Source organism: Trachurus japonicus, chromosome 10, assembly GCF_045865225.1.
Source record: "Trachurus japonicus isolate A0001 chromosome 10, Traja_1.0".
NCBI classification, from domain to species: Eukaryota; Metazoa; Chordata; class Actinopteri; order Carangiformes; family Carangidae; genus Trachurus; species Trachurus japonicus.
The window spans coordinates 26070601-26082968 of record NC_140916.1 but is presented as its reverse complement, the minus strand read 5'-3'; the positions used below and the strand labels follow the sequence as shown (position 1 = coordinate 26082968).

The 12368-nt window shown below is 41.5% G+C and overlaps 1 protein-coding gene across 9 annotated transcripts in view; it reads left to right on the top strand.

Moving 5' to 3' along the window:
- The first annotated feature begins 1686 nt into the window (after nt 1-1686).
- Nucleotides 1687-12368, top strand: part of LOC146980147 (connector enhancer of kinase suppressor of ras 2) — a 70976-nt gene continuing 60294 nt past the window's right edge. For 4 of the 9 annotated variants that reach the window (XM_085788404.1, XM_085788406.1, XM_085788403.1 and 1 more), the window contains exon 1: nt 1687-2085. In XM_085788404.1, coding sequence (XP_085644530.1) covers nt 2022-2085 — 64 coding nt within the window. In that variant the 5' untranslated portion in view covers nt 1687-2021. The remainder of the gene's footprint in view (nt 2086-12368) is intronic. The other 5 variants (XM_085788402.1, XM_085788400.1, XM_085788405.1 and 2 more) reach the window with 2 other exon arrangements.

The window sequence follows — 12368 nt, the reverse complement described above, 5'->3', positions numbered from 1 at the left end:
GATTAGCCTACTAGACTTAACATTATCAGAAAAGGCCTTTGTATGTTTGATTTTCTAGTTTTTTAAATGTTAAACTCCATTTACTCTGAAAAACTTAACCTGCTTTGACAACACTGCATTTTCCTAGGGAGGTCAATTGGCTCATCACATTAGGCTACATAACTATAAAGTAGCTATACAACAGAGATGAAATGACTTCTTGGACCAATAGCTACGTAGTAATAATGCTAATAACGTGTAAAAAAAGAAAAAAAAGTTAATTAAGCTATGAATATGCAAAGAAATAAAATGTGTGTTTTAAATTTGATTCCTTTTGATCTTGGGAGACAGATTATTTAAACAATGTTAAGTGATAGATATAGGCTAATTATATTTTAAAGACTTATTATCTTAGAAAAATAACTATTAGCTACTATTTCTAAACAAATCCACATCCACAAACAGGAACTACTGCACATTCAGCAGTAATGCAGTATGCATTATGGCTGATGAAATGGTGGCAGAGGGCATGTAGAAATTCAAAACATTAAGGGCAACACGTCTCTAAGAATAACTGCAGAAAGTCATTATAGTAATTAAAAAGGGTTTTTGGACCAAACAACAAATGGGGCCATGAGACTGTTCTATATATATATATGTATGTAGGCTATATATACATCTATAAGCAAAGTGTTAAGTTATTTTTGTTTGTTTCTCATGACAGAAACTCTCTCCCCTTTGTTCACTTTCTTCATGTAAGACAGACATTATTATTAAGAGTCTGGAAAAGATTTAATAAAATAAAATAAAAAACAGCAATATGTTACTGTAAACTGAATGACATAACCCATACAAAATAAACCATGGACCTTGTAGATAATCAGTAAGCTATTGGCCTCCTATCTTGTATCTTACCTCATTTTAACCTCTCATTTGTCTATAGCCTGCATACCTGTCCTGTAGGTACATTAGATGCCCATCTTCGGCTTTATCTCACTCTCTAAAGGGAGCCTGTGTGTGCGTGCGTGTGTGTGTTTGTGTGTGCGCGGGGGTGTTGGTGGTGGGGGTACCTTAGTCTATGACGTCACCTGTGTCCCAGGTGCGCAGCAGGGGGCGCTGCTCCTCACAGCTGAGCTCATGCAGCCAGCAGCAGCGCCTGACAACTGATGCTGATTTTCTCATCCATAGATGGTGAACTTAAAAAAAAAAAAAAAAAGCTGACATGTAACCCGTAGCCTACCCTGCCGCGTGACGTATCACGAGCTGCCAGCATGCAGTCATGTTATTATAAAGGGAGAGACACAAAAAATAATTGTCCTAAATACAAATAAAAACAACATTTATATTGTTTTTCTCCTATATGTAGCCTATGGCGTATCCCTGATGCACTTTTTCCCCCCACATTAGTCAATGTTTTTTTTCCCAATTCAGTTCAAATCAAGTCAGTTCATTGAAGCGCTAAGTTATTTTTGCATAAATTACTCCTCTCCCTCTGTATGTATGTGTGTGTGCGTGTGTGTGTGCGTGTGTGTAAGACAGCGAGGGAGGGAGACTGAGAGAGATCCTCCCTATATGGTGTGCGTTGCACCATTCCCTGGTCTGTATTATGAGTGGTGGCCCTTGTGATGCTGCAGCGAGGCGGGCGGGAGGAAAAGAGGAGAGGGGAGGGGTCGCTCTATCCCCTCGCGCCCACCGAATCCACTTCTCACAGCGCGCGGGCTGCTGGCGGGAAGGCACGAGAAAGAGAGAGCGAGAGAGAGCAGTAGAGAGAGAGAGAGAGAGAGAGAGAGAGGGAGAGGGAGGGAGAGAGAGAGGAGAAAACGTGTGTGTGCGTGTCTCCGTGTGTGCGCGTGGATTGCACCACCGCATCCCGTTCACCGTTTCTGCAGGCGGCCATGCTCTGATGGAGAGAATAAAACTGACAAGCTTTTCTTTTTCCTCAGATTTATCCACCGCTGTGTCATTCCAGATGTGACTGACAAGTCGTTTTATGTCGCCTGCGTTAAGTGCTGTGCTGTTCATCACGGAGAGACTGTGACACCATGGCTTTGGTGATGGAACCTATAAGTAAATGGACACCAAAGCAAGTGCTGGACTGGATGAAAGGTAATATTGCATCCTTTCATTACATCAGCCTGTTAATGTTCACGCTTGTGGTTGGAGTGAGAAAGAGGAGGGTGACGGTGGTGGTGGTGCTGATGATGGTGATGATGTGAGCAGCGGAGGGCCACAGTGCATGTGTGTTCTCCTTATCCAAAACCTGCAGGCTGACGTGTGCTTCTAGGCGCTGTAACTGGCTGCTGTGAGACTGATTCAAGTCACTAAAGTATGAGGTGAATGCGTTTGAGCTTGTGAGAGTGAAATGGATGTCCCCAAGAAGCAGGGGAGTGGAGGCTCAGCATTCTGTCATCTCGCTTGCTTAAGAGCGCTCCCCTTGCAAGCCAAGCCTATAGACTGCTGCTGCTGCTGCTGCCTCCAACAGCAGCACAGCAGCACGCACCTCTCATCAATGAAGCTGGAAGATATGTCATCTTCCCCTCCACTCACCGCCACATGCTGTAAAGCCATGTCACCTCTTGCTGTATGTAAGTGCGTGTGGGCCTATGTGCATGTGCGCGCGCATCTATGATTAATGTAGTTAACTGCATGTACCCCCCCCACCCCCACCCCGAATCCCCCCAATGCCAGCCGTACAGCCAGTTTCAGCACCGTGGACAGCGCAACGCAGTGCCGCCTGCCATATAAGGCAAACGCACCGATCACACTCGTTCTCATTTATATATTTAATTAATTACTGCTCGTCTTGCTGGGGCGAGATACATCCCTTCAAAAGAGACAGTATGAATGAGTAATCACTAATCACGCGTGCGTGTGTGTGTGCGCGTGTGTGCGCGCGCGCGTGAGTGTGTGATGGTAGGAGCTTCTCTCACACACTGCTCAGCTACCCGGGGCTGTGAGAGAAACTGTGGTAGGCCTACTGGCAGACAATGGAAATGGTGAGGGAGGCTGTCCGCAATCCCTTTACTTAAGAGAATGACTTAATTACTACTTGTGTGATTACTCAAACCAACATGTAATGTCCCTACTGGTGCTTGTGATAGTGTGATGGTGTGTCTGCATTACTTACATACAGTACAGAGGAATCAATTTCCACATGGATTTCCTACAGCTCCACATTCCTGCATGTTTTCCAGGAGCACAAGTTCCTTTTCATTATGGTAAAGCACTAATGTCTGAGATTAGAAGTGGAGGAGGTTGATAGACCCCCAGGGGACACGGTGAGGGAGTATTTGGGATGCCTTAACTTCAGTGATTATACGACGATGTTCCTGGTTTTATAATTGCTCTCCTCAAGCAGCCAGTGGAGTTATAGCTTCATCCTCTGATCCATGGAGTGTTCATTTGGAAAGCTTTGCTCCTGCACTGTTCATTAAGAGAGGCTGAGGTGAAATTTGATTGGAGATTAGATTACTAACAGGATGAATGTGGTTAGAGTTTTGCAACATGGAAAATGCAATTAAAATGTTGGTTTTGGTTCAGTTAGAATTTGTTTGTTTTTTTACTACAGTGTCACTGATTTATACACAGTTGTGTTCAAGTACTAAAAACTAAAAGCAGCTGCAATGACAGAAACATCTTGCCATATGTGCTTACAAAAACATACTGTTATTTTAAGAACCATAAGTTATGACCCAAAGCCAGGTCTAAAGATCCATATGCTAAAATAAAATTCAGCATAAGTTACATGCATATCTGTGCAGGCTGGTTTTTGAGCACTAAGAACTCTTGTCTATGAATCCCTGCATGTGACAACATAAATGGTTAAAAACATTTTGAGACACACCAGATTTTTGCTGCTAATTAGTAAATTCAAATATTCCTCAGTCTTCAGTTATGACATTAATGAATTAACTAGGAACTTGCAAGTTTCAGAGCAATTTTTAAATTTGTCAGTGTCAGTTGTATGCTGCACAGGAAAAAAAAGAGTGATATTGTTTTCCACATAATATTCTGTTATTTGAAACAGCCCTTTATAGTTTTGTCACCAGTAAGGTAAAGGAAAAAAAAGAAAAGAAGGACATTAAACCAAGTTCTCAAAGGAAATTGTATCATCCCTCTCTTACGCTTTTGGTCTCCTCATTTGTTCTTTGAAAAGCTCATGCTGGCCTCTTCCAGATGAAGGGCTGGGGGCCAAGAGATTCATTTTCATAGACATTCGCCAACATCTCCCAGTGTTGTCCCTGTTCATGTGAAGCTCCCGGCGTTCTCCTGTGGGGCTTCAAACATAGACCCTCTGGGGCAGGCTTATGCTCAGATCTTATTTTCTTATGAATAAAGTGAAGGGCAAAAGGCTAGTATTAATCTGTACACTTACACAGGCTTCACTTTGGCCCTTCTGTCTGGGAGCTCTTCATCTCTCTCACACTGAGCTAAGGAGTCTTGTGCCATTTTTAGGGAGCAGTGACACTGAGGCCTTTACAAGTGCTTTAGTGATCTCTGCTGCTTATCATCAGAGAGAAGTACTTTAAATGTGTACAGATATATGACATACATTTTGGTGTTAATGTTATTTCACTCTGGAGGGCGTTAGCATCAACTGGCCTTATCACAGCCTCACAGTCTCATAGTTTCACAAGAGAAATACTGTGCCGTGATTGTACATCAAAATTAGCTGAAATGTGTTACCTATTTTTTATTATTATAATTTCTTTATCATCATTTTTATTTTATAACCAACACCAACGTCTGAAGATTATGTAAACTGATTTTTGAAAGCTGTAAGAAGTCAATCCACATGGCCAAGATACAGTAGATCTTGTTACCTCCACTGAGAAGGTTATATGTTTTCACCCATCTCTGTTGGTTTGTGTGTTTTATCAGCTAGATTAAACTAATTTGGTTGCAGGATGAGTCCAGGGCCATGGGAAGAATCGTTGGTGTAGAACTAGTTAAAGGGCCACATCCAGTAAAAAAAAAAATCTGTTTCCTTAACATTTAGACAGGAGGCTTTTTTTTTTGACATTTTCATCAATTACCCAGGAGATAATGTAGGGTCTATGGACCTTGATGTAAAAAACAGACATATTGATGTTGTTGAGATCTATGAGTTTGCACAATTTGGTGCAGATCCAGATCTGAATCTCACAGACTTGTGGTGGACTGTTTGGCCTTGGCGGAGGTATGCACTCAACTTGGTGGCTTTCTAGTTTTTAATTTAATAAAAAATCTGAATGAATTTTCCTTTACAGCATATTTTTTGAAATATATTTGATTCATTCACATACTGTAGAGGTTTGCACAAAAATACATATTTAGTCTTTTTGGCAAGCTGTATAATTAGTACACCCATCCACACTAAAAATACTAGTGTTTCAGTATTAGTAGAAGAATTTTACAAGTAAGGTTCCTGCATTTAAATCAAAAATGGAATAACAATGACTATTATTGAATGCTTTCTTCAAAATGTACTGAAGTATCAAAGATGTGTTCTCATGTAGAGAATATTATTCCCTGTAAAGTAACATAAAGCGGAAAGTACAAGTCCTTCAAAGTTGTTCAGTGCATGAGTCAAGGTGCAGAGTTAAGTCATTTTCATGTAGCAGGGCCTATGATGTCATGAGCTTTGCCTGACAAAAGACAGTCTGAATTATTAAAACAGTATCAGGTTTTGTAACATTTGTCAGAGAATGTGAGAAATGTAGGACTCCATCGTTCCCAAGAGCAACAAATGAGGCAAAATCATAGTTTTGTGCCACCTGCGCGAGCTCGATCCAGATCTTGTGGGCATAAGCTCTTTTCCCTCAGTAGTCCAGACCTGTCATATGAAAGAATATGGGACAGAGAGATGGGGAACTCTGCAGTCCTATCGAGAAAACCTGACACAGCTAGCTACGAGGGCCAAGCAGACTATACTGTATCTCTCACTGCTGTAGAAGAACTGCTCCAGCAGCAGAACGCTGGTGAGGCTCACAGAAAGATGACTCATTTGTTTTGATTTGAACACCCACACCGGAGGAGTTTCCTCTATGTGTGTGTGTGCGTGTGTGTGAGGGTATGTAGCTGCTCGGGTGTGTGCAGACGCAATTGATGTGTAAAGTATGACGCGTACGGATCTGTGCTTTAACGTGAGGCAACAAAGAAAAATGGACTTCTTTTTCTCTTCCGCTCTTGGTGCCTTGTGCCTCATAAGATCAGCCTGTGCTTTCAGGCACGCGGCATTGGCAGCCTACTGATGCATACATTGACGGGAAAATGAATAAGGCAGTTCACTTTTCCTGCAGTAATCTGTCTTTCCTACTTTGTGTGCTGATGCATTGGAACGAAATGAATCCAAAATAAGAAAAATACATGTGATATGCGCAGTTTCAGTCACTGTTAGACATGACTGAGATCATTAGTCATATAACCTATTATGTATTAGAATATTAACATATAAATGTGTGGCAGGGGGCTAACAAGGAAAAGATCTAACACTCCAGCAGGAAATGCTCCAGTCCTCTGTTGAAAAAAATAGCTTGGATGTTATTCGGCTGTTTGAGTCGAGGACCATGTTTACTACGATTCCATACTGTGTCCTCTGATTTAGTCTCCTGCTGACATCGGAAGGTAGTCTGTGTTGGAAAAAATGCTTCCCCTGGCTCTGACTGTGTGCTTGTTGTAGTTTCAGCTGCATTAAAGATTAAAGAGCATGCCTTATTATGGGGAAACACACACACACGTAGAGGAAACTCCTCCAGTCCTCCATTTTCATACTCTAAAGAAAAGCCGAGATGCATGCGCTGCATATGGATGCTCACGGAGACGTGCACTAAGTGGAAGGCACATGTCGCTGAAATATATGGTATGTATCTATCTACAGTGTATATATGCACACTGACACACATGCACGGACACAAACTCTGGAGCAGCAGCTTTAAGTGGGGCATCGGTAGTCATGGAAACCAGATCTGATCGTGTTGGAGTCAGAGCACATGTCATGAGATGGGAAAGCAGCAACACACAGAGACTCCCAATTCATATCACATCCTATATGCCACGCTTACAGAACGCACATTTAGACACGTAGCGAGGTGCGTGTTCGTGCAGCATTCATGCACCCATGCACGGACACACAGCTTCCCCTTCTGTTTTACAGCTCGATGCAGGAAGAGAGAGAAAAGAGCAGGGACATGAGTTCAGAGATGGAGAGGTGCGAGGCAAAATGAAAGAGAGGCTCAGGAGCCTAAGATGGGGGAGGAAGTGAGGGATTGTGCGAGGGGAAGAGTGGGCATGACGAAGAAAGAGGAGGGGAGAGCGCAGGGGCGATGGTAGAGCGGTGCGGAGAATGGGAGATGCAGTGGGCATCATATCAAAGCACCCGCTCTATCCGGCTGCTCGGACAGAGAGGCCTGTGTGTGTGTGTGGATGTTCGTATGTGTTTTACTGGGTTGTTTTTGCACCTGTGGCCTTGGGCTGCAGTTTTACGATACACACATACATACGTATATTAACTTGAAGCAAAGTTTCTCAGCCTACGGGTCAGGACCCCACATGAATTTGCATGTTGTTGGTGTACAGACAGAGGTCTCTGGAGATTTCTGGAAAAAAAAAATCTGTTTGAAAATCAAGTTTCACAGCAAAACTTAATTGCTGGTGTTAAAAGCCAGAGAGAATGGTGAGAAAGTCTGACTTAACGGATGAAACTAGAGACTATAGCTGGGATTAGTGTCTGAAGTTAACCGTTTTTTTCATCTTAGCTGTCATCAGTCAGGGTTAGTCTGTTCAAGCTCAGACCAACAGCTGGATCTTGTAAAACATTTCAGAATTGTAGAAATAGCTTCATTGAATCATCCTCGTGGCTGCTGAGTCGTCTTCTTTGGTCTTTTTTGTGAGTGTGTTGGGGTTTGAGATGTTTTCATGTTGTGGCTTCAGTGGGCCACTGGCCTCAGCAACAAGGTCTGGGTCACCACCAGCTTGTCCCAGTGCTGGCATTATAGTTTTAAATATAATAACATTACAAATACTTATATTTAAAATTTGATATGATTGACATGACATTTTTTCATGTTAAGTCTTGATCATTTTAATCTTATTTACTTAATATCTTAAATTATAAGGAAAATTATAACTGAATGCTATAAATTACATGGTGGAGTAAAAGTTTGAAGAGTGAAGCAGCACAAAATACAGCGTACATGGCCATACTTGTACTATCAGTATAAGCTTCTTAAATCTGTACCAAAATACACATTAGCAAACCTGCTTTTCACCACTGTCTACACCTGACTTAAAAGTTGTAAAATTGAAATACAACATGCTGTGATGAATCTGTAGTTCATATATACATTTTGTAAAACCCAGAGAAAATACAGAGGACATGACCTCTTGCACATCTTGCTCATTCCACAGGCAATTTGTGAACAATACTGAAAAACATCAGTGTCACTGATCTAAATTCATGTCCTCGCCCAGTTATATTTAGTTTAGCAGGAGAAGCTACATCTTTATACAAGTCAAAAACAGAGCCCATATTGAAACTTGCCTTTGGCCTTCATCTACAAGGCCAACAGCACAGCGCCGTGTCAGATATTAAACCCTCCTGAAGTCACACAAAAATATATTTTTATACAATTACATCTGTTGGTGACATGCTTCACAGATCACCTCAGTTGAGTGCTGTCTTGTCTTCTGATTCACCTCTGTGATGTTGTGCTCTGGGGTGCGTGGTGTTGTGACCTCTCACCAAAATTCACTTCGCATGTCACTGAACCACCTTCACTTTTGATCTGCCCCATTGTGAGACTCTCCTGTCTCCTCTGGGGTTAACAATAAGATCAGCTTTCAGGAAGCTTGTGATTTATCTAATTCATAAATTATTTTAGACAAATCATCAGTAAGTGGATTTTCAGTAGTCAATACTGTCATGCACTGGATCAAGGTTTGGACAAACATGGAGGAGAACACAAGGTGGATTCACTACTTAAGTAATTTATTAAAAATTACGGCCTTAACAACTGTATCAAAAAATATAAGGAATCTGTGGTGTAATGGAAGTGCATGTGGGTTTGAAAAAAAGAAAAAAAGAGCAAGGAACTGATCAGGCCAGTTTTCTAGGCTTGGCTCAGTCCACCTTCCAGGTGAATCCCTTTCACTGATGATGATGACCTCACTCTGCAGTCTGCAACAGAGAAGCAAAAGGGGAAACCAACAGCAGACAAAACACAGCAGTGCAAACAGTGGTCATCACAGTGCACAGCTACAGATGATCACCACTCCAGTCCTGTCAAATGAAAGAATATGGGACTGAGCAATAGAAACACTTCACTCTTCTGTCTTCCACAAGTTTTATAATTCACCAAACTGGGGTGATAGTTCATCAGGAAAGGACATAAAATAGGTAGACAATTTATTATGATGCTGAAGTTTTCTACATCTCAAGCGCTTGTTCATACATTATTTTTAAGCGAGTGTTCAGTTCACACTATCAGCTTGAGGCTACACAGCAGGAGATGTGCAGCCATGAAGCCAAAGTCTAGCACAGAGCGGCTGAGTGAATGTGGTCCGGGCTCAGAGTACACCAAGTGCAGACTCCAGTACTTGGGAGGTCGAACTTGACAAGTTCAACTCAGGAGTCACGGCTCCAGAGGACAATTTGCATTTGGAACAGTGGCAGTTCAGCTCACCGCTGGTTATTACACTTCAGCACAAGATAGAAGGATAAAGTTCATGTTTATCATTATTTATTGTGACTTTAACATTACCTTTTTTTCATATTTATTTTTATTGAAATGTGGTGATGGTGTATATACATTATATTATAAGAAACCACAGCAATTCTAGACAGTTAAATAAAGAAAAAAAAAAGTATGGTACAGATATTTGTCACCGCCAATTGAATAAATATTTGTGGATACATTTATTATATCAGGACAAACACCTTGAGATGTATCATCTTGTTTTCAGTGTGCGTTTTTAATGATTAAACATGTGTTAATTGATTTTTGGCCACTTGGGGGAGGAACAACAACAAGCTCCAAACACAACACTGACATATTATCAGCTATTCAAACTTGATATGGCTACAGTGTTGGCAAACAGTTGGATATTTACACATCCGGTTGATAAGGAGCAACATTAACCTTCATTTGGAGTCATGTATCAGGCCTTTCAAAAAAGGGTATAGTCCCATAAATTTACCCTTAATTTTGCTGTTATGCCCTTCGCAAGCTTCTCGGGGAACCATCATATATATTTTAAACCACTAAATGCACCACAAAGTTCACAAGCTATTCGCGAACTTTGTTTGTTGGCTGTTTGTTGCTGGTAGCGAGAGTGGATTCATTAGAGCGTTTTTGTGAAAACAGCTGTATAATGTGCCCGGAAACAACTCTAATGAGAGCTACAAGACTTAATCATCAAAGTAAAGAAGGAACCTGAAGAACCAAAACAGAAAAAGACTGAAATGTGCTAAAAGGTGACGAAGAAGTGAGGGGAACTGCAGTGTGGTGATCATTATAAGAAGCACCTTTTATAACACACAGACATTTAATCTGTTTTTCTTGCATTTCTTGAGGAAATGAAGTAAGGCACGTGAGGTGAAGGTAAAGTTCATGTCAAACGTTCCAGTAGGATTGCAGAGCAGGTCAGTTAGACCGTCTTAACTCCTTGCAGCTCCCTTGCTGACCCTGTTTTCCTCCTTCCTCTTCCTTCAGACCACCTCTTGACACCTCCTCGGTAGCTGGGTTTCAGAGCAGGTCCTTGTGCGCTTGAAAGCTCGTATACCAGGGAGCTAAAACGCCATGGTCTTAAGAATATTCTGTCATGATGTGATGAATATTTCACAGCAGGAATATTTTTAGTGAGCGTTGTGTCTTTTCTTTGCACTCAATGAAGCACTTACTCCACCTGGAAGCTCACAGATGGGGCCAAGGCGATGCATGGGACAGCCTTTGCTGCCTGCTGCAACTCTTAGCCCAGCCTTCGCTCTGACCCAAACGTGCACTCAGAGGAAAACACAGGGTTGGCAGTTTGATTTTAATAGATGTTAATGGCTGAACAGCAAAGTCGCTGCTGTGCAAGTTGTTCACGTTGTTCACGTTGAGCTGTACATGCAGTCTTTGAGGCCTTCAACAACCTTTCTGAGTCAGTATGTGGAAAGCATACATGCTACACATGTGTGTTTGTGTGTGTATTTATAGAGTGTGTGTGTACTCCTTAGCCTAGCATCAGTGCAGGGTCCTGAGGGGCAGCAACTGCAGATCCCTCACTTCTGCTCGGAGGCCTCTCTTGCTCTGGTTGCTTGGCAACCCTCTCGTGTCTGAAGAGGAGGGGTTTATTTTGCCCGGCCAAGAAGGAAAGATTGGTGGGAATTGCATGAAATGTGGATGAAGCTGTCAACATGAGATGCTTGTCCAAGCCTCAGCACACTGGGATTCAGTGATGGCCAGGATCAAGGGATCCTTCAGTGTCTCTTGTTGAGATAAGTCAATTTTACTATGTAGCCTATTTTTCACATTTGGAAAACGACAAACAAAAAAACCTTCTGCCTTTGTGTTATCATTTGGGATTAACAGTATTTGATTTAATTAAAAGTATAGAGTTATTAATTATGTGAGACCTTCTTAGAGTTACTTTATGATTTATTCTGCCAATTAAAGATAAACACGCAACAATCTTAAATAGTTTATTTTGAATACCTTATCACATCTTGTTTGCACTTGATCTCAACATTACAAATGTTCAAGTTTGACATTCAAAAACATTTGCTTCATGGGAACTGTGTGAGTGTGGTTTGGTGTCTGGGTTTCACCATCCAACTGAATCGCACCCAATTCAAACTAGAGAGAAGAGCGCAGACAAAAACACAAACACAGAAGGGTCCACGTAAAATAGGCTATTATTTTTAACACTAACAGATAATCGTGTTTCCATGAGGTATAATGTTGCCTGTACTGTAGTGAGAAGCAGCATGAGAACTTTTAGAAACAGACCCAAAATAGAACCAACTATCAAAATGCAACGCTACCAAAGCCTATTCAGTTATTTGGATTGACATATGATCCCAATCTGTGTGTAGTCATCATTAAAAAGAAAAGGAAAGAAAATACAGTCACAATTTCATACCACTACTGTATGTGGCGGCACAATGTAAGTGCAGAAAAACCTGCCATGAGAAACCTGTGGAAATAAAATAAAATTGCTACAGAAGGCTATTTGTAGGAGGGATGTAAGTTTCACCATCACATTAATTAGCATTAAAGCAGAAGTAAGCGATCCGGTCGTTTTGGCTGTTGTAGGATACAAGGAAGTATACAAGAAGTTTTCTCCTCGGCTTACAGCAGAGCAGAGTGACTGACAGACCCGTGTTTCGGACCAAACACTCTATGTAAGTGATTGCTGTCAGAAGATAT